Consider the following 27,069-nt stretch of genomic DNA (forward strand, 5'->3'; position numbering starts at 1 on the left):
CGTTGTCTGTAATTGCTTTATGACAGAAGTTAAATCTTGAAATTGTACTTATTTCAATGATTAAATACATGTAAGCTGGAATAAAGTATTAAATAATTCAATTACAGGCAACAAAAATTAATGATAGATTCTAATGTGATTTGGGGATATCTACCAAAATTACATGATAAAACAACTACTCTCCACTGCTTTTCAAATGGATTCAATCATTTAAATGTGAAAAAAATAATTGTCTACAATGATGATATCTAGGCAGTCGTTTTACAGAGCCTTTACTATAAAAAACAGAAAACTATTCATGTAACTGTGTCCACAGCTGTGCTCATGTGCACATCTCGGATTGATAGTAGATAATATTAATTGCTGATAAAAGTGGCCGTTAATACAAACTTTAATTTGTGTAGGTCCTGCAGTGAATTAGGTCATCAGTCAGTCAGAAATGACTTTTTCTATAGCTTGATCACTATCTTAAATTATTACAATAATTTACACTTGAAATTTTACTCTTCACCAGTGTAGTTTTATGTATTTAAGTATCCTAAAATGCAGGACCTAATTTTAAGTAAAGATGAAAAATCACATAAACATGACAAAAGATGTTCATCGCAGTCATCATCTGCCATGACACATTTTTGAATTTTTGCCTTATATTCTAATGAAGATATTAAATATATATTCTGCCGTCCCATGAATTTATAAAGGCAGATTTTATTACCTTCAGGATACTGGTCATAAAGACTGATGAGCCCATAAGGATAAAAATCATAAGCCCAGTAACCCTTTGTTCTCGAATGCCAAGAAATTTCGGCTGTTCCCCTGGAGCCGAACATTCTGATTCCAACTTCAGGCTGTTGACATGAGTGATGGAGAGGACGGTGGCAGCCACAAACCAGGGCAAGCCCATGATGGAGCATACCCCAAGCATCACGGCCACCATCAACAGGTCCAGATGGTACCCACAGCCTTTCTGTTAAGAAAGAAAAAGCATTTTGTCAACAGCACACCAAAGATGGCCTGATGAATTGAAACCACTTCCTGACAAAACAGGAGCGGCCCTCTATGGCCAATCCCCTCTAGATAAACTCTCAATGAGTGACTTTTTTATTGGGGTAAAATAAAATCATACAGCCTAAGCTCCCTTAGTTGTACTTATTTTTTATCTCAATATATTGCAATCACTTTATCTCAATATACTGTTCTCATTTTGTTTCCCCTTGAGAAATGCAACTCAGTCCCAACTTAAAATGGTAGTTTTGTCTCCTCCGTAAGCTATTCCAATACCATTGATCAGCTACTCTATTCTACCCCGCCATCCCCACCTTCCAACTGTATTAAACTAAAGTCTTTCCAAGAAGCACATAGAAAAGGAAAGTGAGGAAACCCAAATGCAATGGGGGTGTGAGGACTTGTACTAGTGACAGGATAACTAGTTCAGGTCTCTGAGGAGAGATTTCAAAGATGAGGAAGAAAATCATTATTTTTGCCCATGGTGTCGTGTAGGGATAGAAAAGTACATACAAAGCTTTTGGTAATGAGAAACTCGGCTTCTTTTGTGTTCCAAATCTAGCTTTTAAATTTTTTTTAAAATGTAACTTCAAGCTAAGGCACTGGTAGCTCAGTATATCAGGGGGCTGAGATTCAAAAGTTTGTTATTTGAAACCAGAACAGGAAGGAATGTTAATGAGACTTGGTCTCCAAAATAACCAGCAAAAAGCAGAGCTGAAGTTGTGATTGAAGTGGTAGAGCAAAGAATACCAAATAAGTATATGTCCCTGAATCCAATCCACAATAGCTCCAAAAAAGAACCAAAAGCAAAAAACAAAATGCCATTTCACAAGATAAAGTGAAATAAAGGGTTAAGGGTGTAGGTTCTGGAAGACAGACTTCTGCAGGATTAAAAGCTGACTCAACAACATCATTGACAAATCACTTAACCTCTTGGGCTTCTTTTTCCTATCTGAAAAAAAAATCTGCTAATGATAAATAGAAAGCACCTCACTGAGCAGTTAAGAGAATTGAGTCTTCTAACCTTGCAATTCATTTAGAATAACAGTTTCTGTGTAGTAAACACCTAGGCAATGTTAGATATTATCATATTTTAGCAGTTGAACAGTAACACATTTTCTACTCATTTTAAGACTTCTAAATAAAATTATGTCTCTTAGTAGCAGATAAATCTCCCATATTTTTCTCAATATTGACCATAGGTTTAGCAAACCATTAACACACAAGAAGCAATTAATAAAATTTACACATTGACTTTTTAATAGGAAACTGAAACATCACTGAAACATTTCAGGATTAAATTTAAGAATTGTAATTCTAAAAATAAATACAGCAATTAAATTGGATGTGATGGTGAGACAAAATGGCCATTTCTTCAATAAAAATAACCTTGGCCTTTTAAGAGGCAGTTTATCAAACTGCACCCAGTTTGTAGTTCACGGCAAGTTCTCATAGCCTGAAGGGTGAAGCATCATATTTGTTATATAATTGCCATGTGATGTTTTTCTCTGTGCTATTTTGTTGTTGACTTCTTAAGGAAAGGATCATTAAAGTCACACGTACTTCCTTTCTCTCCTTCTTATCTTTGCCAAATTATAAAACTCTGAGCAATTGTAACAAGGAGAAAATGGGAAACATTCACTCAAGGACCTTTCCTACTGGAATGCCACCAATTCAGTGGTAGCCTTTCCTTATGTCACTTAGCTCAGGCAGTGTTAGAGCTCACTCAAATGAAAACTTTCCTCGCAATTTCCCTGGAAAACATGTATTTGGAAAATTCTTTGCAAGTAATTCAGGAAAGATTTTTATTGATAAAAGTCAGAGAATCATCCTGGTATCTGCATAACTCTAAAGGCACAGGGAGACATTTTACTTGGGTCATATGGGTTCCTGGTCTTTCTGCAAACCATTTTGGAAGATGTGGTTCCATCACATCCAACACAAGTGTTGATCCCTTTAAAGGACAATGTCTTAAGTGATTGTAAGGGTGTGCTGTTCTAGGACCTCTAGAGTAAAAGTGATATAGGAGTGCAGTTTCTAAATAGTCAGATACCTAGCTCTGAGGAAGTACATGTGGTTGTGCCCCAGAGCATTGTAAAGTTGTAGTAGTGCTGAAAGGAGCAGAAGCAATAAGAAAATATGGTGGCCAGAATGTAAACAACAGAGAAGGACAAACACAGAGAAAGGCCTTGAGGATAGAACTTGGGCATTTTTCATACCATGGACTAATAATATGAAAAAGTATTCTTTGTGAGAATGATTTAGTATTTCTCTGAAGAGCTGTTTTTCAAAGATGATAAAATGTAAAGAGTGAAATTCTGGATTTAGAGTTAGAAATTTAAATTTGAAATGTACAAAGCTAGCTTTGTTATGCACAAATACATCATAAAAATAAAAAATGTATAACTTCCTCCTGGATTATTCTGTACAACAATAAGATCATCTTGTCTCAGTGAAAACCAAAGAAAATAAAACAGTCCTGGCACTTCCACTAATTAATCAGCATCCTTCTTGCTTTTTATTTAAACTGTCTTTAAAAATTTGGTCTTTGTAACCAAATTATTAGCTGATAAGCCTGCCAGCCAAAGGGAAGTATCCCTTTGTCAGATAGAGAACTCTGTACCTTCTAACATATTTCTGTATGTTTTTTTCTCAAATACAGACAGAACTGGAGCTTTTATTCTCACATTCATCCATGAATCATGGGAAATGGACATATGGGAGGAAAAGGGAGCATAGCAACAGGTGATGTACACCAGACCCCACTAAAACCAACATGCAGCAAGACAAGAGGCCAGCCAAGAGGACCATCTGATACCCAGATGCCACTGCTGAAAAAACTCATTTCAAAGCTTGGCAGCAATTTCCTGCATCTGTCAAGTTAACCACATAAAAGACTATAGATTGACATGAAGAACCAGGCTGACAAAGAGGGCAAAAAAGAACATATCAAATGCCATAATCATCAAGAGAATATGGTGCCAAATGAATGTTGAAAATGCATTCATTTACTCAAGTGAACTGGGACTGTATTGCTGTTTATTAAAAATGATGTCAAAAGAAGCCTGAACTGTCTACAGAAACATGTAGAAAAGCCCACAGTTGTATTTTAACAGAAACTTTCTTTTATTCAAGATAATGTCTCTCATTTGACGTTGAAAAAATATGCTTTAGGGGGGAAAAAACCTGTTCTTTTAATGTGTTTTTTTAAAGAGATTCAGTTAACCTATGCCTAGCTCACATCTCTAAGGAAGAAACAAACAAACAAATGCTAGAGTGTGGATTCAGATCTCTAGATATCAAAATATAAAAAATTTCTAATGACATTTTTATGTTCAGATTTTATAAATACATCTTCATTCACTCTTGAATGTCCTAAAGGATCTTGACATACCCTGAGAACAGAGCTTTGTCTAATTATTGCTTCATCATTTGCAGCTTGTGATAAGTCAGTTAACTGGTGAGTTGGGCTTTACCATATGAAGCCCCAAACCTTTGTATTGTATACATTGTAACACTTATGAAATGATTATTTTTCAACAATTGTCATGAAAAATATCATTCAAAACAAAACTAGCTTTGGGTGATGGATGATACAAAAAATGAAAAGATCTAAAATATGTTTGATGGAAACAAAGAATAAAGTGAATTCTGAGATGGTCCGTATCTGTGATGGTGGATTAAATATACCTGGAGTATATATACACTGTACAAGGTGCTCCATATAGAAACCAGGAAATATGATTCATTAAAGCAATTTCAAGGAATTTGTCAACCAAGAAAAAATGGGTTTTCAAGTAAGAAAAGAAAAATAAGTAAAATGTGGAAATGTGGTTAACTTGTGGTCTGGGGATATACTAAAAAAATCTTTTTTGTGACAATGTGGTTCAAGCCAAAGCCAGGAGACTTTGCAAACATTTCATGAAACAACAGGCGGGGAGAACAGCCATGGAACAAACTGTTATTCTGGGTAGAGTTCTGAGAAAGTGGTATTTTTGTTGTTAACAAGAAAATCAGCAGCAATGAACTATACTGTAGCGAAGTTTATAGATGGCAAGGGCTGTAGGCCAAAAGTAAGTTTTCACAGTAGATAAATTATGTCTTCACTAGAAGGAACTTGCTTTGAAAAACATCTCTATCTAAGGAGGAGCTTGGATGGCAGTGTGAGCAAGGACAATGACTACCTGTGGCACACAGCAGAGTTTCCTATGAAGCCAGATTTCCTCTACTTTCACTAAATCTATGATGTTACAGGGCTAAAATATGACCTTTTTGATTATACTTACTTATTTGCATACTAAAAAGGTTGCATGGTTTCCCTCATTTGTAATAATTAGAATGTGCCTATAAATCTATAAGTAAAACCAATGGATTGTAAAACACATAATTACACTTGGATATGATTAATTAAGCAGCACTCTAAACAGTCACACAGTGAGACCAAAGGAGGATATTCTTAGGAGAGGATCACAAAGGCTCAATAGCTATGTGCATATGATCATATAAAATGATGCTTTTCAAAATGAACTTCAAGAAATGTAAACAAAAGGATTTTTTATTTTACTTTTTATGGCTCTTTCTGTTTCTGCTTTTCCCATTTTGTCACTGTTTTAGATTTACATTCCTTTTGTCATATATGTAAATGTATCTGTTTTGGAAGGGGAAAGGGAAACACGGAACAGTGGGATGAAGGGTGAACAATTTAGCAATGATACTTACTAGTCACTATGTTGAAAATGAACTATACAATTTCAGGGTGAATGGGGTTGGGAGGGGAAAAACTGGGAGAAAATCAAGGAGGAGATGACACTGTTTTAAAAAATGTACTCAATATCTTACTTATGTAACTGTAATCTTTCTGGTACATCACCTTTACAATATTTTTTAAATGGTTTACAAATCTAGCCTTGGGTTTATTTCAATGACAATATACTAAATATTTTAGTTTTGATTTCATTCTATGAATAGAAGTATTTGAGATGCTCAGTTATACACTTTGTTGTTGGTGTTGTTCATAGAGCTTGAACTCTGGGCCTGGGCTCTGGCCCTGAGCTCTTCAGCTTAAGGCAATTACTCTATCACTTGAGCCACAGTGCCACTTCCAGTTTTCTGGTGGCTCATTGGAGATGAGCTCACGGACTTTCCTGCTTGGGCTGGCTTTGAACCATGATCCTCAGATCTCAGCTTCATGAGCCACCAGCACCCAGCTATTTTAGTTATTTTTGTACTCTATGTACAGTGGGAAATAATGTGTCACTCTGGAGCTTTGGGAAGGATTTGAATGGCACGGGCTCAATATAGGCTCATGGAGCACAAGAAGCAAGAGTGTAGGCAATGATTTATATGGTTAAAAGACCTGGATAGAGCAAAGATACACAATGACTAAGAAAATAATTATATCACCCTTAAAAAAAATCATCTTAATTTACTACCAATTTCTTTTGACATGATTCCACTAATACTTAAAAAAAAAAACACCTAAATAGCTGAAATCATAGACTGTGCACAGAGAAAATTTCATCAAAACATTTATTTTTGCCTTTCTTCTGCTAAAAGTTAAACAATAACTATATTGGCTTATTGTCTTCCCAATATATTGTCTTTAGTTAATTTTAATATATGCCATTTAATAAAATATTACATACTCATTAAAAATAATTGATATGAATGATCAACACAATAATGTTCCTAAAAGAAAAAAGCAATATATGGAATTTTTTTTAACCAAGGCTTTTTTTTTTTGCTTATGTGGTGCTGAGGAATCGAACCCAGGGCCTCATGCATGCAAGGCAAGTGCTCTACCACTGAGCCACCTTCCCAGCCCAATATGGAAATTTTTACTTAGTACTAGATTTGTAACTCAGTAGTAATTCTCTAGTTAAATCTGTAGCAGGAATGAATGTGAAAGTAGTGAAAAGAGGAGGAAGAAGAGACAGGTGGAGGGAGGGAAGAAGAAAGGAAGGAAGGAAGGAAGGAAGGGAAAGAGGGAAGAAGGAAAGAAAGGGTAGGAAGGAATTAGTGATGGAGGCAGGGAGGGAAAAATATATATAGTTGGGTCTAAATGAAACAACACTATTTCTAGGTAATTACAGTATTTTCACTTTTATCCTTTAACATTTATAACCTGATTTTAAAACGAAAATCATGTCTTACTTTAAAATGAAAATAAATAGATATGCTTTCAGTAGTATGAAATTCTTCCTATATCTTAGAGAATAGCAGAACAACACAATATAATGTGTTTAAACTTGTTTTATAGATCTAACTAATTAGTGATCAATGACATCAACAATCAAGTTGTGGTGTTATTTTCCTTAGTAGAATGCTATTTCAAAGTAAATATTTCAAACTAGTGACAATTAATAATGAGGCTACTAAACTTGAAAATCTGACTTTCTTATTCCAAAAAGTAATTATAAAAATAACTTGGGATTTTCCAATGCTGAATAGCCTAAAGAAGTGGCTTACAATGAGAACTAACTTAATGAGAACTTAATGTGATTTGTGGGAACCAATTATTTAACTTAAAACTTTTCTTGCCAACAGGGATGATTTGGCTTTTTTTCTAATTTGTATGCCTTTTATTTATCGGTTTTTTCCTGCCTAATTGCTCTGGCTAAAACTTCTGCTACCATATTGAGTAAGAGTGGTAAGAGTAGAAGCTTTTGTCTTCATTCTGATCTTAGAGGAACGGCTTTGAGTTTTTCCCTGTTTGGTATGATATTAGCAGTAGACTTGCCATGTAAGACAGACTCTTATATCTGATGGTATACCAAGGAGACAGTCTTTGAGAATGCTGGGGATGACTAGGGTTTAATGCTGTGCAACACATTTGGTTCATTTTTCCCACAATGCCACCCAACTTCTGCTAAGGACATGCTACTTTCAACAATTCTAAAAATGTTCATTTTACCACTTGAATTAAGTTTGTTACATACTCTTTGGGGCCTGAGAGTACTATACATTTTATCATGTTTTTCAAACATCATTTCTGTAGGACATGCATATTTTCACAAAACTAAGGGCCAGGAACAAACAAGCCAAGCACCGGACTGACAGTAATAACATGAGACTGCCTAAGATCCTCTCCAGATTAACTGAGCAGATTAATTCACAGGAAGGCATTTATATTTTTGATTATAAAGTCCTTTTATTTTATTTACTTATGTATGTTATTACATTTGGTTGAAAACAAATGTAATAAATCAACAAATCAAATGAGTTTACCGTATAGACTGTATTGTTCTTGAGGCATGATCCTTCTCTATCTTATTAGTTCAGGACTATAATGTGAGGAATACTGATATTAATTAAATGCCCCACTGCATCTATTGCAATTAGTTAATGTGTTGATAATTTTAACAAAAAATAAAATATTTTCTTCCAGTTAATGTGATTTTTATAAATCAGAACAGGCCATAGTGGTAATATTCACATCACAGAAATCTGCAAATATAAATCAAAGTCACTATTTTGTACATAGAGAATGATTGTTAACCTGATTGTTAAATTGGACCGACACACCACTGCTCTAGTTCTTAGAGCTTCTTGAAATAAGCTTAAAAATATATCTCTAAGGATTATTAAATATTTTACTTAACATGCCCCAAATGAGTTGGACAAATTTTTTTTTAAAAAGAGGGAAGGAAGGTGCTGAGCATCTTAGTTACAATCTCCAAAGAAAACGAGAAATGTTCCTTTAAAAAAATTATTTATAAGTTGTTGTGCTAAGGAGTGACCATTCAACAAATCAGTTTATGAATACAATGCATCGCGATCAACGTCATCCCTTCCACCATTCTTCCCCATCCTTCCCAATCCTTTTCCTCCCCTCAATTGTCTTAATTATGTGGGGTATGCATCAAATTGTATTCTCCTCCATCCCTTCCTTTTTAGTGTGGTGGTTCACTCTTGTGATCCTTAGAGTCCAAAACTTGCCCTGGGAAAATTATGTGACACCCTACCTGAGAAAAAGGGCTGTGAGTCAAACTTCAGTATAGAACCCCATAAAATACAGATACAAGTTCTCTTTAACACATGCTCCAAATGCCTTCTTAGTAAAGTAGGTTTTACTCCTTCTATTCTAGAGTTTAAAGGATATGTTAAGATAGTTGGAACAAAATGAAATTGTGTATATTCTTTTTAAACAAGACTTGATTCTAATTAGTTTAACCATTTAGTCATTTCATTGATTTTGTTTCATGTATACCTATAAATGGAAGTGTTCACTGTGTCAGACAATTGCATGATAGTGAAAAACTTAGATAATCCATAGCTACCAAATGACAGAATAAAAGGGAACAGCTATCAATGTGTATTCTTTTTCTGAAAAGTAAAGTTAAAAACTGCAATAAATGGAAAACAAAAATAAAAGAAAAATGAATAGACTTAGTGATCATTATGTTAAAAAAAATAAACCAGATAAATATCACTCTATCATGTGCAGGATCTAGTCCTTAAATGATTGGAAAGGAAAATGAGTTCTGTTGGGGATGAATGCCAGCAAGAAGAGTAGAAAAAATGGAGAAAGTTTGGGGATGTGAATATGTTCAAAGAACTTTATATACATATATGACAATAGAACACTGAAATCTGTTCATAGTGTTCTAACAAGAGGGGAAGAGAAAGAAGAATGGAGGGGATGAACTTGATTGAGGCAAGCTGTATGCATATATGTAAATATCACAATGAAACTGCTTTGTATAATTAACCTCAGATAATGGAAATGGAACAAAAAAATGAAAAAAATCTGCATTGAAACACAAAGAAGTCATTTAAAATTGTAACATTGGCTGTTTTAGGCATTAAAAACAGAATAATAATGACAGAAAAAAATCCAATTAAATTCCCTAATTACATTTGTAATTTGTATTTGTAAGTGTAACTTTTTCTAACAAGAATTCAATGTAATGAATAGACTTAGGATCAAATCAAGGAATAGATAAATCCCAGATGTAAGACAAGTTGGCAAATGACCAGGACGGATTATTTGATTAATATGCATTAAATATGCTAAAATGAGGACCTTAACAATGCTTTGTTTTTTAAGTCCAGAAAGTAAGGCCTCAGACTTTAGAGCTTAGTTAAGTTCTACAAGTAAATTTTTTTTTTTTATTGTGAAAATACCATACAGAGGAGTTACAATGACATGGTCAAGATAATGAGAACATTTCTTATCAAGCATTGTTGCCTCCTCCTTTGTTTCCCCTTCCTATCCCTTCCCTTCTTCCCCGCCTCCACCCCCCTTACCCCCCACATTCTGCATTTATTTCTACAGCAAAAAATCTAAATGGTGTTTATCGGTTCATAATTGTTATTTTTATAATTGTTATTTTTAAAACTACCTTGTCTTATTTTTTTTTAATTTTATTTTATTTTATTTGAGAACATACTGTACAGAGGGGTTACAATTACATGGGCAGGATAATGCATACATTTCTTACCAAGCATTGCAGCCTCCTCCTTTGTTTAGCCTTCACCTCCCTTCCCAGCCTCCCCCCTCCCCCCCACCCAATCATACCCCCCTCCCCCCCCCCACACCGACATTGTAAAGCTGGTTTTGACATGACATTTTGTACTTCTCATTGTTGCAACAGGTCCACCTGAATCCTTAAATGACTTGTTTGTCCCCATCTCCTCCACATGTTATACTGACATCAAATATAGTGAAAGCGGGGGTTACACTGTGGGGGAGGGACATACAAAGCAACAAAGAAATAATCAAGAGGCAATCCAAAAATTCATATGGAACAATAAAAGACCCCGCATAGCAAAAACGCTCCTCAATGGAAAGAACACTGCTGGAGGAATATCAATACCAAATTTCAAACTCTACAATAAAGCCATAGTAATCAAAACAGCTTGGTATTGGCATAAGAACAGACCTCAGGACCAATGGAATAGAATTGAAAACCCAGAAATGAACCTACAGACCTATAGCCATCTAATCTTCGATAAGGAAGCTAAAACAATAGAATGGAAGAAAGACAGCCTCTTCAGTAAATGGTGCTGGCAAAACTGGTTAACTACATGTAGAAAACTAAAGCTAGATCCTTATATATCACCCTGCACCAGAATCAACTCCAAATGGATCAAAGACCTTGAACTCAAAGCAGACACTCTGAAAACATTACAGGATGGAATAGGAGAAACCCTAGGTCTCCTTGTCTTATTTTTTTATCTCATAATAAGAAAAGGTAGCTTATAAAAATAACAATTATAAAATAACAATTATGAACCTATAAACACCATTTAGATATTTTGCTTTAGAAATAAATGCAGAATATAGGTAAGTCTGCTGAACATTGATTGCCACCAGTTAAATTAGAATTATTTACATTAAAATGGATGTTAACATATACCTTTAGCTTATGTTCTTTTCTGTTGATGATGACAGCTGTAATCTGTTGATCCATAAAAATTAGAATAGTACAAAGCAATGCTGGAATAATAGCAGCTATGACTGTCCACCATGGATTTGGACCCAAAGGTGTAACAAACCAGCCACGATCATCTCTAGTGGGCTGAGAAAATCAAGCACATATATATATATATATATTAGTAGTGATTAATGAACACTTACTTAAATTAAAAGCCATAGATTCTAATAGGAAATTATAAACTTGCAAGCCAAGTGGGTTACAATAAATCATGATACTCAGGATGTGTTATAAGGTAACAGGCATTATTTGAACTACTTTAACTCATCCTAATTAGCACTCTAAAGATGATGGAGGGGTTGGGAAGTTGGCTCAGTGGTAGAGTGCTTGCCTTGCATGTGTGAGGCCCTGGGTTCGATTCCTCACCACCACATAAGCAGAAAAAGCAGGAAGTGGTGCTATGGCTCAAGTAGTAGAGCGCTAGCCTTGGGCTGAAGAACTGAGGGACAGTGCCCAGTCTCAGAGTTCAGGCCCCATGACCAACCAAAAAAGAAGAAGAAAAAAGAAGATGACAGAGATAAGAAAATCAAAGCAAAGAGTGATCTAGTAAATTGCTCAAAGTTCCAAAGTATCTTTAAGTGGTGTGGTACACATGGAATTTAAAGTCTGACAAACCAATAAAACAAAATATTATTAATATTTACCTTGTGCTGCTGTCAAATATATTTATATTTACAAACAGTACATTGACCACTGGTCTAGAACTAAGAAAGACAAATCAGAGTCCTTTTTTTTTCAGCTTAGAGTCACAGACAAATGGACAGAATGTTTCAATATAACATGTTATTTTATACAGAGGCATATGGAAATATAGGAAGAGTGAAACAATTAAAAATTAAAATTTAGTCACATCTGAAGCTTAACAAGGGTCAGCTTCATCTAAACAAGGATAATGTCTGAGATGAGTCCCAAAGGAATTCATTGAAACAACTTTATGGGGGTGTTCCCAGCCCTGTTTGACAAATGAGAAAAAAGGGCATACAAAGAGTAAGTTACTGGTTCAAGGTCACATACCTATTCTATTCAGAGACTATTTTTATCTGACTTTTAAGCCCTTCCCATTGTATAATTCTGCCTCAAGATAATGAATTTATTCTTAGTTTCAAAATGCTTCTTTGTTTTTTTAGGACTTGCATTATGCATAGATATTCTCTCTGGGACAACTAATAGGAAAGTTGTTCAAGCAGCATGCAGTTATTTTCCTATGATTTATATATATACATAAATATATATATATGACCAAAATTTAAGTCATTCTATGTATACTTGTTTAATTCCTATCTATTTACTGCATATTTTTATTTTCCTAAGTGCTAGAGTTATAGACATTGAGTTATTGAATATTATATAGAGAGACACAAAAAAGTAAATAGGTGCTGAGAAGTATAATAAATTCACCTTGAAAACACTTGGTACTTGTAGTTTTGGTGATGGGATCCCAATGGCATAGTCAATTAAGACCATACACAAAATTGTAAGAAAGACAGCAAAATCACTCACGATGGATCGAACCTAAAAATAATGAAAACACTTGTCACTTGAGTGAGTTATAGATATCAAAAATACACAGGACCATAACCTAGAGTCACACATTATGAATACTTATAAATGATACATAATATCATAATATATTTTATGTATTCTTATATATTACTATTAGCTATGACAGAATACATGTTACGTATCTCTATCATTAAGATGAGTATGTACTCAACCTTTCCAGAATGAAGACTTACAGAGAAGCCCTAGTGGTGTTCATGCTGTTTTCAATATATTTTTAATACCCAAGTTTATTATGAACCCAAACGTGAAAAATTAAAACACAGAATAAGGTTTTGTGACCAAAATTTGTTTGAATTTTAGGCTTCTTTTTCACCCAGGTAACATTTTAATATGATAAATCTACAGCACCATAAAAATAATGTTTTTATTTAAAAATCTTAACATTTTATTTTACCTAGGATCTAAGTGTGGTGGCTGGTAATGTGCTCAATAAAGAGGGCAAATTTAAACTTTATTCAACTTAATATGTATGCTAGGCCACATGTGGACCCATGCCTACAATCCTAGTGATAAGAGACATTGAAGGAAGAATATCATGGGCCAGGCTAGCCTTGGCAACAGTTCAATACATCATCTGAAAACTAACAAAGTCAAAAGGAAGTAAAGGTATGTTTCGAGTGGTAGAGTACCTGCATAGCAAGTTCAAGGCCCCAAGTTCAAACTCTAGTAATAGGTGTGTGTGTGTGTGTGTGTGTGTGTGTGTGTGTGTGTGTGTGTATGGATGGATGGATGGATAATATATTTTATATAACCAGTTGCTCAAGCCATTTCTCATTTGTAAAGTCATTTTGACCAAACACTCATATAATTATAAGCAAAAACTGTCATTAGAATTCCTTCATGATATGTATTAAGTACTTACAATATACTTAAAATTACTGCTTCAACAGATATAAACATAAAATATGATTTTGAATTAGTCAGAATATGCTTTGAGAGAAGAAAATGGATCTTCCACCTCAGGAAGAAGAAAGTGATAGAAAAAGAAGCCCTCTCTGGAAAGAACAGTTCTTGAAACATTTTCCTAGAGTGGAATTTTTATCAAAATTTATAGCTCAACCCTAAAAAGCTCATTTTCTTGTTTCTTTTTTTTTTCCTTTTGGCGGAATCAGACATTATAGGTGTTACTTTGCAGTGTTAAATATTGAACTGAGCTGTTTCTCTGTTTACTTTCCTTTCCAAATATGCAGATGAAACATGGTGGGTTAGGGGAGGGACTGACGCTTTAAAAATGGAAAAAGAGAATAATGTTCCAATGAGGCTTTCAGGGCTTTCCCAATTAGAGAAGTAACAGTGGCTTCTCCGAGGTATTTGTCAGGTTGGACTACTTCCCACTGCTCACTGGGCAAAAACGTGCCAATCAGTAATGCAGTGTGTTTTGAATTTCCAAAAAAAAACTTAAGTGGGAAAGTGTGAGTTAATCCTTGCTGTTGCAACAAGGAAAAAGCTTGCAGAACTCTGCCCTCCTCCCTGTCACCTCTAGCACTCTTCCAGGCTTTCCACACCCTACCTCTAACTCAACAGGTCCTTGACACAATGCCTTTTTCTCCTCCTTTCATTCCATCAAGTGTCCTGAAGAATACATATTGTATGTCATTTATATTTAGATCAGGAAAATTATTGTCTAAGTACCTTGGTTGGAAAGTATCGGCTAGTCTTGAATTGTTTCAGCGTGGCTGACATTGTGACTGTGGAAAAGAACAGGATTACAGACCAAAACAGAACATCTGGGACATAGGGGTGATCATGGCCGCAGGCGCGTCCAACGTACTCTCCGTGAAGGGATTTGCATTCCTGCCGCGGGAAGGAAAGCACATAGAGCAATTAAGGTAAAGCTAGCTACTTATCTTTCAGAAAGTTAACATCTGATCAATTGTAGTTGAGATTCTCAAGCTGGTCTATGGCTTTCACAGCAGACATTACATATGTTTTCCAAGTTCTTTGGATAAGTAATTGCAAATTATGTACAATTGGGGCATGAACTATTTTGTTAAACTTTATCCTTAAAAACTGAACTTAAACTAAGGAAGACACGATTTACCAATTAGTATTTATTAAACCTCAGAGCTACTAAGTTCCAAACACCAGATAAACTGAAAATACAATGCCCTTGATAATAAATGATTACTGATAGCAGACACAAAGTCAAAATATTTACATACATCATTTTAGTTTGTACACCAATTGTATAGACTTAAGTATATTTCATATCTGAGGCTACTGAGGCATGGATGAGTTAAGCAATCTGTGGTAGCCTTGCCACTGACAGACAGCACAGAGCTGAAACACAACATGATGATGAGAATTAGTGCATATAAAAGAAGAAAAAATATTTTGAAGAATTATCTAGTTCAAAGTGCCAACACAGTTGAGAAAGGTAAGATATAACAGTGATAGATATACTTATGAAAATGAAATAGTGAGTCATAGATAGGACTCTTGAACCTATGTTAAAGAACAAATGACCAAAAGAATCACTATATGAGTGAGGCATGTCATAGTTAATGAGTTCCCTGTGATCATTCCTTTTTGTACTGTATCTCTACGCCTGAAAAAAATCTAATTACTCCCTTAGCCATGCGGTGGCAGCAAAGTCAAAAAAATTTCTACAAGAAAACAGCTCTATGCTTCAGGACAAGGGGCAAACCAATGCAACAGTGATATTCACAAGACAGTATGTTGGAAATGATCAGTACAACTTGAGGGGGGGATTAGTGGGGAGGGAACGTAGGAGAAAAATGAGGGACAGGGTAAAAAATTTCACAAGTAATGTACGTGTTACCTTACTATGTGAGTGTAACCCCTCTGCCCATCACCTTGATAATATAGAAAAAGAAAGAAAACAACCCTACAAATATCAAATATTTTGAAAAGTTAAAAATACATAAATATATCCTGTTGAGGTCTTTTTGGTTTCTTTTGTTTTATGTTGAAAATCAGATGACTAAATAATTTTTATTTGAAAAAAGAAAAGCTTAAATGATCCCTTGACCTTATTAGTCCTTGAGGTATTCTGTCCCTGAGTCAAAATTGAATTGCATGTTGGGTATGGAGAGATCCTAGAAACAGTGTGTAATGAAGTGGTCGCTAACACAATCTGCCTAGTGAACTGAATTTCAATTCCTGGAATCTTTGGGAAACATAAAAGGTATGTTTGAAAGATTCTAGAACACATTACACGTAGTGGTATTCTCATCCAAAAACAAGCACACAAGTAATAAAATCTACTTGAGGTAACTACCATGTCTGAGATTTTTCAGAACAACTGTGAGATCTCCTTCTAGCTGTTTAGAGGAGCGAGGTAGGCAGGAAGGGATGGGTGACAATGCTGAAAGGAGTGACATTGACCAAGATGTAATACTAGGCTGCTCTGTCCTTTGTAAACTAAAGATAATTTTTAATGCTTGTTGCCAGGTTCTAGTGGCTCACACCTGTAATCCTAACTCCTCAGGAGGCTGAGCAATCTGCAGATCACCATTTGGAGGACTGCTTTCCTACCCAGCCCAGGTAGGAAAATTTGTGAGACTATAATCACCACTTAAGCACCAAAAAAACTAGAGGTGGAGCTGTGGCTCAAGTGGTAGAGTGCTAGCTTTGAACAAATAAACCTTAGGGACAGTGCCCAAACTGAGTTCAAGCCTCAGGACTATAATGCATGCACGCACACGTGCACGTGTGTGTGTGCGCGCACACACACACATACACACACAAATGCTGTTGACACAGTGACTTCTATTAATTAGTCTTCAAACACCTCCAAGTTTCCATAATTGCTATTAAGTTGTCAAAAACATAAGTTTCATAAAATAAATGAATTTGGAACAAACGTCCCGCCCTCAGTATACATACAGTTTCGACAATCAAAATCTAATAGGTTAATTGCTTGTGAATATTTAAATTCTTGCAGAGAATATTTTAAAAGGCTGATTTTAACCTAAACAAATACATATGCATATATAAATAGAAATCTTAATATATTAGCTTTCATAAAATACTTGAATTAAATAGTAAATACATAAGGAATTTTTTTTTCAAGACAAATATTTAAGGTTTATTGAACTACATAAAAGTTTGAGAAAAATCAAAGAAATCCCTTTCTTTGTGATGAATTAGCAACATATGAATTGTGATTCATGAGCTACACAACTCAATAAAACAACACAGCAGACTAACAATATATAAAAGAAATATCTCTATTAAAAAATCTATCTGTAACAATCATTAGTACAATGCTTTATTAACAAAATACATTTGATGATATACTTTTATTAAAGAAAAATTTCAACATAGACAACTTTTAAGGACTTTCAATCATAAAATTTACAGGTTTTTTTTAATTACATAAAATTCCTTTTGGTAATAAAGTTCATTTACAGTTAAGATTAGCAGTTATCTATTGGGGGGAAAAACGATGAAACATAATGTGAAACCTTCTGCCAGCATAGAGAAATTTAAAAATTAAGGAAAAAAATCCACCCAGTGCTATATTTGCTTTGATTCTGAAATCAAAGCACCTTAATAAAAACACTTCTATTATCAAGACACCATGGCTAGCCCAATTAATTGTGCGTGCATCTTAAAAGGCCATTGTTCAGGATTTTTTAACATGTAAATTTTATTATTTATCATTAAATTATTCAGAGACTCCTTCATACAATTAATGTATGCTAATAAACTTGAAAATAGAGGCAATAATTTGTTAATAGACTAATGCACATAGACCAATTTATCATGCATAATAATTCAGAAATAGGATTGCCTTGGTTATTCTATTGAAGACTACATCAAGAAAGGATACAAGCAAAAATCCACTTTACAGAGGGTAATATAGACAGAAAGTCAGGGAAGTGGATCCAGCAAGATCCTATGTATAAATTCTACAGAATTTTTTTTTGTTCAGAAAATTGGTCAATTTAAATGGCCAAATGGCAGAAGAGTAGAAATGGTATTTTTCTATGATAAAATAGATAAAAAAGTAAACATAACACTAACAGAGAAAGACAAGAGCAAATGAAAGCTTATATTAGAGAAAATGACTAGGATAATAAAGGTAGTAAAATATATATATCAAGATAAATTTTCTATATATTTTTATTGTAAAGCTATGTACAGACGGGTTACAGTTACATGAGCAAGGTAATGAGTCCATTTCCTATTGAGCATTGTTACCCCCTCCTTTGTTCAAGATTCAGATTTGAACTCTGAAACAATTTGGTTTGAAATCTCAAAAGAAAGTTAAGAAAAATAGACCAAGGGCCACAAACTTTTCCAAGAATTAAGTTTAGAGATTTTTATCTGTAAAACAAAAAAAATCTCTACATTCTAGTAAATCATCCACTTACTAAAGTAACATGTGCTCAATCAAATGAACTAAAATTTGCATGGTTTTGTTAGCTATGGAAATGGAGCTAATGTAGATCAGCAAAAGTACTGAAGGTTGTAATGTTTTTAACTAGCTAGCAAAAACAACAAAGAAAAGTAGGACTACTCAAATTTTTTTATATTTATTAAAAGCAGAACACTAATGATTTTTTAATATTTCAAGATTTAATTAAGCAGAAATAAAGGATGTAGTCATAGGTATGAAAGGAGTTTCACAAACATTATATGGTAAATTAAGAATTGAGAAATACCACAGTGAGAAAAATGAAGATTAATGTTTAAGAAAATCAAACAACAGTACAAGATTTAACTGTCATAGTGAAAATGACTTCACTATTCCTTTTCTGGAGAAAATGGCATGTAAAAATAGAAGCAAGAGAATTCTGTTGAGAGGAGTGCAAGAATTGTGTTAAGAGAAGAAATTATGTTCACCCCTAGGACTTCAGTATTTACACTAAAATAGGAAGCTCAGCCTCTCCCCTTCAATACATTCTGAACAGTCAAGTAGAAGCGTTCAAGGCACTTTCCACATGAAAGGCAGACTGATTCCTGCCATATGGTTTCATTTAGGTCAACAGCACTCATATTTAACATACTTTCGGTACAGCTCATGTATCATTCTGCTATGTGTCCTTTCAAAGCAATTCGGGTCTATGAAAACTTTCAATAATAAATGAAAACTCCAGAGTAGTGAAGATGCTTTAAATGGAAGAACTGAACATTTAAAACAAGGCTATTTCTTTCCTAATCTTATGCAGTTGAAAATTTTATTAGTGGCAGTAATTGATTGTAAACATCAATGATAGCCCTGATAGAAAATAACTCAACATATGATTTTTTTCAACATATGATTTATTCTTCAATGATTTACTTACTGACACAGTTAGATTCTCCCAAATTATGTCAGAGGCAGAAATATTAGATTCCCTCCATTCCTTCAAGGTACCATTGCTGGGGTTATGTGGCGCCACACAGTTACAGCTGAAAAGACAAAGTAATGTCTTTTGAGAAATAAGTGGCTTTTGCAGTTACAGCATCCACAACATTTGTCCATACAACAGTTGCATGGTTAGACCACCCCACTACTCTAAGACAGGCTGCTTCAAAACTCAAGACAGAAATAGTGCTTGCATTCCATATCACTCTACAGCATTTCTTGGAGTGAGAGATCCTTGCCACAACTTCTTGTCTGTAAATTATAAGCCAAGTGGAAAAATGATAAGCAGCAAAATATATAATATTATTTTAAGTACTATTCTAGTTACTTTTGTATAACCATATGAATAAAAATTAAAGGAGATACATAATTCGTGCTCTATAGATCATTTATAGGTTTGCTAAATAACTCAAACATAGAGGTAGGTTGAAATGAAAATCGTGGTTATCTCAGGACATACTATTCTTGGCAATAACTAATAATACTATTAAAAATCAAATAACAATACAAGGGTTTAAGGGAGAACATACTATACATCAGGGGCCATGCTAAATGCTAAACTGGGGTGGGAATAGCTAGAAGAAAGAATTGGGAACAGCGGTATTCTTATGTAACTTTAAAATGCAATTTTAGATCACATGCTACAAATGCTACACCTTTCAAAGTTTACAAATCATTAAGGCTACAAGCAAAAGTAACCAACAAATTAATGACTTTACATGTGAACCTCAATTTGTAACCAGTTTTGTTTCCCCCAATAGCTCATATATAAACCTGTAGAATGAATTTTTTTAAATAAGTTTTTTATTGCGAAAATACTGTACGGAGGGGTTACAATTACATGAGCAAGGTAATGAGTACATTTGTTATCAAGCATTGTTGCCTCCTCCTTTGTTTTTTCCCTACCATCTCTTCCCTCCCACCTCCACAACTACACTCTGCTCCTCCCTCCCCGCTAAATTGTAAAGTTCGTTTTTCAACATAGTGTCTTCTATATCTCACATTGCAATGGGTCAACCTGTATTCCTATTTAAACAATTTGTTTTTTCCCTTCTACTCCCCAAATTATACCGACATCAAATACAGTGAAAACAGGGGTTATACCATGAAGAAGGAATATACAAAGCAACAAAAAAATCACATGGTACCTTATAAATACATTAGAAACAATAACAAGAAAGAAAAAAAACACTGTGTCCTTATCTTGGGGTTCATTTTGCTTGACATCATCTTATCTGACGTTTTCTGCTTGTCCCAGATATACTAATTATTGCAAATAAGGAAAACCACGGGATCTATGTTTCTTTGGGCTGGCTTACTTCATTTAGCATAATTTTTCCAAGTCTTTCCATTTCCTAACAAATGGGGCAATGTCATTCTTTCTGATGGAGGCATAGAATTCCATTGTGTATATATACCACATTTTCTTGATCCATTCATCTACTGAGGGGCATCTGGGTTGGTTCCATATCTTAGCTATGGTAAATAATACTGCAATAAACATAGTTGTGCTGGTAGCTTGAATATGGTCTTGTTTGTGATCATTTGGGTAAATGCCCAAAAGTGGGATTTCTGGGTCATAGGGGAGATCTATGTGGAGTCTTTTAAGAAAACTCCATACTACTTTCCAAAGTGGTTGAACAAGTTTAAGACACATTCTATGAATGTAGTTGGCTTCCAAGATCACCACATGCACTATATAAAGTTCATTTGACTGTTGTCTTTGTTATGTTAATAGAACAGTTGGAGCTAACCACTATTGCTAGAATTATTGCCATAGAAAAGGAGCTTACAGTTTGTACCTGGTAAACTTCTCATGCTACAGTATCTCTTTTCTGTCTTCAACATCAAGAATTTACGTTTCTAATGTTTAAACCATTTTATGCTGCCTCGAGATGTAACTTGGTGCCATTTTCATCATGACAGCCAAAATAAAGTCATCTATGTTTCACTATGTTTTCCTTCCAGCTGCCCTTTTCAAAATGTCTATTCTTTAAGAAAATTCCTCATATCCCTCTGCAGCCCTGCCACCGAATCATGACAATTACTTTCTTAGCAGCAACCTCAGCACTGATGGACATGGGCAGTGTCCTATTTTCAAACTCCATACAAACTGTGGTATGGATTCTCCATCTACCTTGCTCACCCTGTATTACATTCCCTCAGGGCCATGAGCTCTGTTGTCCAAAATGATTGTCCCATGTTAGTGGGGGCAGCGGTATGAGATGTTAGTGCATTCCTAGTGTATAGTCACATTAATACAATGGTCTTCTGAAAATGCTGAGCCACAAATATCATGTAAACGCAGCAAATAGTAGGGGAGACATAGCCTGTGGAGTAAAGCCCACAAATAGACATTAGCCCCCTATGTGTTCTTGGCAGCACTGCCCCCGGCATACTTCCTCCATACAGAAATCAAGTCTAACTTGAAAGAGCCCATTTCAACGGGAAATAGTTATTTTATTCATCATAGACATTACATATAGCTAGATAATTTTGGAGTCCACACATCTCATATCTGAAATCTCAGCAGATAGTTCTCACAAGTTGTCTAAATAGGAAAAGTCAGAAAGGACCTTGACCAATCCGTGGTGGTTGGAAGAAAGCTTCTGGCTGATTTATCAAGAATACAGTGAGGGCTGTGGGAAGGTGGCTCAGTGGTAGAGCGCTTGCCTTGCATGCATGAGGCCCTGGATTCTATTCCTCAGTACCACATAAGCCGAAAAAACAAAAAAGCCGGAAGTGGCGCTGTGGCTCCAGTGGTAGAGTTCTAGCCTTGAGCTGAAGAGCTGAGGGACAGCACCCAGGCCCAGAGTTCAGGCTCCACGACGGGACCCCTGCCCCCCCCCCAAAAAAAAGAATACAATGAGAAAAATGCTATTTCTATCTTTTCTCTGTACTACTGAATTCATTTCAAATTGTTCTAATTCAAAACTACAAAAAGTAAAGAAATGGACAACACAAGTAGTACTATCAGCTAGAACATGAGCTCTGAAACGAATGATTCATCTACAACAATTTCTCATGAAAAGAAAAGTGCTAGGGGCATGCTGTAACTGAGGATACTGAACCACCCAGCCAAACTCCATATATCCATTCAAATCCAGGCATTTGGCTAAATGACTTTGGACCAGGTTTTTAAGCATTTTGTGCTTCAGTTTTTTCTTTTAATTTATAAAATGGAGATGATGGTAATAACGGACTTGCAGGGTTATGATGAGGGCAAAGGAGTTCATATGAATTAAAGTACCTGAACAGCCCCTGACATAAATCAATACTACTATTTATGTGTCATCTAAGAGTGGATGTTGTCAACACAGTTAATATCACAAGCTCCTGAGCTGGATAGTCAGGCAATCACAAGGCAGGGACGAAAGGGTAGTATTATTTGTGTACATTTTTATTTTCTCTGCATTAAAAAAAACTCAGTATAAAATGTAACAATTTTGACTTGTGGTGTTGGATCACTTGCCTTAAAATTCTTTTAAAACCAAATTCTTTAGCACTTTTTATTTCTTAGAGAAAAGTAAATTCTCTAAGCCATCTTATTTATTCTAATAGCCACAGAGTGATTAGATAAACACTATAATTAAATGCCCTCATCCAGAAGTTTTTGCATTTGCTTCAAGGCTAATGGAGGTGATCAATCTTCCTTACACTAGGAGAGTCTAAAGCTGTCTTCTGGAAAACATAATTTGGTAGAACTCCCTCAACATTGTTACTAATTTTAGTCCCTGGGCTGCAGATGTTCTCTTCTTGGTTTTGTAGTTATTAATAGCACTCTCCTGTGTGCATTGAACAATAATGGTCTGGGATTCATTTCTTTCAAGCCTCCTTATTGACTAAATTAGCCCCCAGAGTGCTGGATAGCAAGATAGGTATTAATAAAAGATATAAACTCTGAGAATTACAATCTGTAAGTCAAACATGTTTATGATTATTCTTTTTTAGTTCAAAAGTAGTTTGAATTACAAAAATAACTACATTATAGAATTATTATAAAAGAAAAAAAGCAAAAGACATCTCTTCTATTATTTCAATTAACAACTACTATAATTTGTAGTATATTTGTTTCAGTAGTTCGAGTGCATATTTTCAATATATTTTATAAGTATATAGTATTTTACACCTTTTTAAATAGCATTATAATGTAATTTATTTCCAGGTTACTATATAACCCTCTAGAATCATCATTTTGAAGAAATGCAATTATTTCTTATTCTTCTGTAATTAAACATTTAGTTTTTTCTTATTATATCTTCAGCATAGGGGTTTGCTAGTTATTTTGGAAATGGAATCTTGTATACTTTTCTGAGTGGGCGGGCCTAAAACAGTAATCATCTTCAGTAGCTAGAATGATAGGTGTGAATCACCAGTGCCTAGCCAGAAAAGTAACTTTTTAAAGAATATGTCCTCTGCTGGAACTATCCTAGTCTTATACCAATTATTACAAATGAGGTAAACCAGGTAGCTTATATTTCTTTGGGTCTGGCTTACTTTACTTCATACGATTTTTTTCCCAAGTCTTTCTATTTTCTTATGAATAGGGCAATGTCATTCTTTCTGATGGAAGCATAGAACAACATTGTGTATATAGCAGAGGATCACAATAGCTCAGTAGTTATGTACATAAGACCTTGTAAAATGATGTTAATCGAAATGAACTACAAGGTATAGAGACAAGAAGGTTTTTTCCTTAATGTACTCTATGCAATTATTTATTTTTTCTCCAGTTTTTCTTTTTCCTTTGTTTTACCTCATGTTGTCACTGTTTCTTATTTTGGTACCCTTTGTATTGTATATAAGTTTATCTGATTTGGGGTTGGGAAGGGGAACCAGAAATGGTGAGACAAAGGGTGAACCAATGGAACAGTGATACTCACAAGACACTATGTTGGAAATGAACTTTACAAATTGCAGGGAGGAGGAGAGAAAGGATAGTTTAGAGAAAATGGGGTAGGGGGTAACAATTACAATGTTCAATAAGAATTGTACTCATTTCCTTACTTATGTAACAGTAACCCCCTTTATATCATGTTTAGAATAACAAAGAATCTGTCATATATCATTGGAAAACATCACCATCATTTGATAATACTAAAAATATAAATACTATATCCATTATATTCTTATTTTTTTCTCATTTGGATTTCATTTCCATTCACATAGGCATAGCTTTACCTTGAGCTCTAAATTCACAAGTTTGGAAATATTTCTCATCCTTTGACACCTCATGTCATTGTATGATGGCAATTATATTAACTATAATCAAATGTTCACTTGTGCAACAGTGTCTGCTTCAGATAGTAGAGACCATGTCCATGTTGTCATGTTTGTACCCAGATGCCCAGTACACAACATGAAGCTTTGCTTGTCATCAATTACTTTAAAAATCTTAAAGTTATTTTGTATAAAATGCTTGGCTGATTTCTATTTGAGATACATAGAAATATAAATCATAGTCCTTGCCTTTAGAAAGTTATAATCATTGTGACTTTTTTTTACTTTAATATGTTACAGAGAAAAATTTATGAGCTTCAAAACCAAATCAAAACCAAATAGACTACCAGGCAGTGGTGGCTCACATCTGTAATCCTAATTAATCAGGAAGCTGAGATCTGGGTATAGTGGATGGAAGCCAACCAGAGTAGAAAAATCCTCAAGACTCTACCTCCAGTTAATAAAAACAGGGCTGTTTTGAGATTTAAATGAAGATAAATATGCATTTTTTTGTCATGGCTTCTTGAAATTAAGTATTGTTGAACCAACATAAAAAGCCTTAACATTTTCAGCTTTTCAATTTTAAAACTGTATTCTATTTTCTCATTACCAGTTAATAGGACTAAAGCACTCTGTTTCTAGCTCCTCCTTCCTTTCTCTATATCCTGGGAACTCTTTCTTATCTATTGTCACATAATTCTTCCCAGAACCTTGTCATGGGTCCCCTTTGTATTGGACAAAACTTATAATAAGTGTCAAGAGTTTCTATTTGACTTCTGTATACTGAGCTAGTCGAGTTTTCTGAAAAAAGTAGATATATGAAAGTAGTCAGATATACACGCGTATTAGTTTGAAGGTTTGGACAGAGGAGCCTGGCATTCTTTGAGGACCGAAGACCTATAAATTGGCTGTTGCAATTTTGAGCTAGAGTAGGACTCAGGTGTAAGCATATATGCAGTATACATATCCATTTGGCAGGTCTTATAACATACCACATTATTTGTACCACAACATACCATTATATTTTAAATATTTCTCAGAGTTCAGGAGGCCTAGAAACCTAAGATCTAAGTGCTGGTAAGTCAATGTCCTCTGCAGCCTCTCCCTCTGCCTTATAAATGGCTTTCCTCTATTTGTGAACTCCTTTGGTCTTTTCTGAATGCATATATATCTGTAGTACTGCTTGGTGAGTCCAAAGTCCCTCTTTTTATAAGGACACCATTCAGCTTAGTTTAGGATACATTCTCTTGAACTCATTTAACTTTACTTCTTGAAAGGATCACTCTCCAAATATGGTCATACTATGAGATGCAGAGGGTTAGACATTCTGCTTGTGAATAGGGAGGATCACAATGCACCACACAACATTCAGCATTATTTTAGGATCAGCCCTGCTGTCTCCCCAAAAGCTGGCCTTGATCATTGAAAACTCTATTACATGTTCTTTATCTATTTGCTATAAAACATAATATTTTGGAAGTAATAAAATTAGTCATCTTTAGAAAAAGTTGTAATCAACTGTGCAGGCATTTGGGTACCTGTGTTAAGAAGAGATAAGTGACAAAAGGGGGTGAATTTATACAGAACTGATCTGGACACAAACTTATTGAATCTAGAAATTACCATTAATTAGAGAACCTATTTTTTGATATTTTTGGACTGCTAGGTGTCAGGTCGCTGGAGGAGTAAGCAGCCGGGAAAAATGTCAGGCCACGAGGGGAAAACAGGCTGCTGTCGAGAAAGACCACGTCCCTACCAAAAACACTATCTGAGTCCACCATTCTTCGAGTGCACTGGCCTAAGACCGCTCAAATGGGCAAAACAAGCTATGTGCTACAAGTCCTCGCTCACTACAAGTTCTGCTTTTACTCTGCCTATAAAAGCTCTGATACAACTACACTCAGTGCGACTTCTTTGATCCCAAATAGGGGAGTGCGCCCGGGAGTGTACCACAATAAACTTTGCTGTCAATCATTTTATTCCTCTCTGTGTGGTCCTTTTCTCGCCTAAAATCTTACACCAGGCAGAGATTATTAATAGTTTGGAGGCTAATATATAAGAATGTTTTGCCTAACTAACTGAGAGGCATCGTTATACAAATTTAATTTTTCACAATTTTTTTCTTTTCCAGAGTTGTATCTATACTTTCATGTGTGTTTTACTTCCTTGTATGTTAAATAATAAGTATAAAATAATTAAGTCAAATATTCTAACAATAGCATTTATCTACATTTGATGACTTCTATAAATATCTTAGAAGTATAGCATTCAGAAAAATTATCATATTCCATAAGAAAAGGAAGTGTTTCTTTTACTAATGTCAGTTGTTAGCAATGCCTGGAAGCATAATTAAGAGTGTATAGTATGTAGCTGTGACACAAAACATCCAATAATATTGAGATCAATGAATGAATAATGCATTGATATTTTACAAAAACCAGAAGAATTAGTCCAGTCTTTTCCAGTATACACCTTGAGAAAAACTACCAACATCTATACAACATCCAATACTGGCATTCCATT

At 34.8% G+C, this 27,069-nt stretch overlaps 1 protein-coding gene and 1 long non-coding RNA gene across 13 annotated transcripts in view; one reads left to right on the forward strand and one right to left on the reverse strand.

Annotated features, from left to right (window-relative positions):
• The window catches only part of Slc4a10 (solute carrier family 4 member 10), a 446,328-nt gene that overhangs the window by 27,145 nt on the left and 392,114 nt on the right, over positions 1-27,069 (reverse strand). For all 12 annotated transcript variants that reach the window (XM_070021992.1, XM_070021977.1, XM_070022002.1 and 9 more), the window contains 5 exons: positions 19,265-19,370; positions 14,640-14,801; positions 12,843-12,956; positions 11,367-11,528; positions 716-967 (listed from right to left, as the gene is read on the reverse strand). In XM_070021992.1, coding sequence (XP_069878093.1) covers positions 716-967; positions 11,367-11,528; positions 12,843-12,956; positions 14,640-14,801; positions 19,265-19,370 — 796 coding nt within the window. The remainder of the gene's footprint in view (positions 1-715; positions 968-11,366; positions 11,529-12,842; positions 12,957-14,639; positions 14,802-19,264; positions 19,371-27,069) is intronic.
• Positions 16,206-26,505, forward strand: LOC138826813 (uncharacterized). Its single transcript, XR_011371866.1, has 3 exons — positions 16,206-16,308; positions 16,422-16,514; positions 26,213-26,505. It is a non-coding gene; the product is annotated as an uncharacterized lncRNA (long non-coding RNA).

The sequence above is a fragment of the Dipodomys merriami genome, unplaced genomic scaffold (genome assembly GCF_024711535.1).
Source record: "Dipodomys merriami isolate MVZ:Mamm:240054 unplaced genomic scaffold, mDipMer1.0.p SCAF_1, whole genome shotgun sequence".
Taxonomy (NCBI): domain Eukaryota; kingdom Metazoa; phylum Chordata; class Mammalia; order Rodentia; family Heteromyidae; genus Dipodomys; species Dipodomys merriami.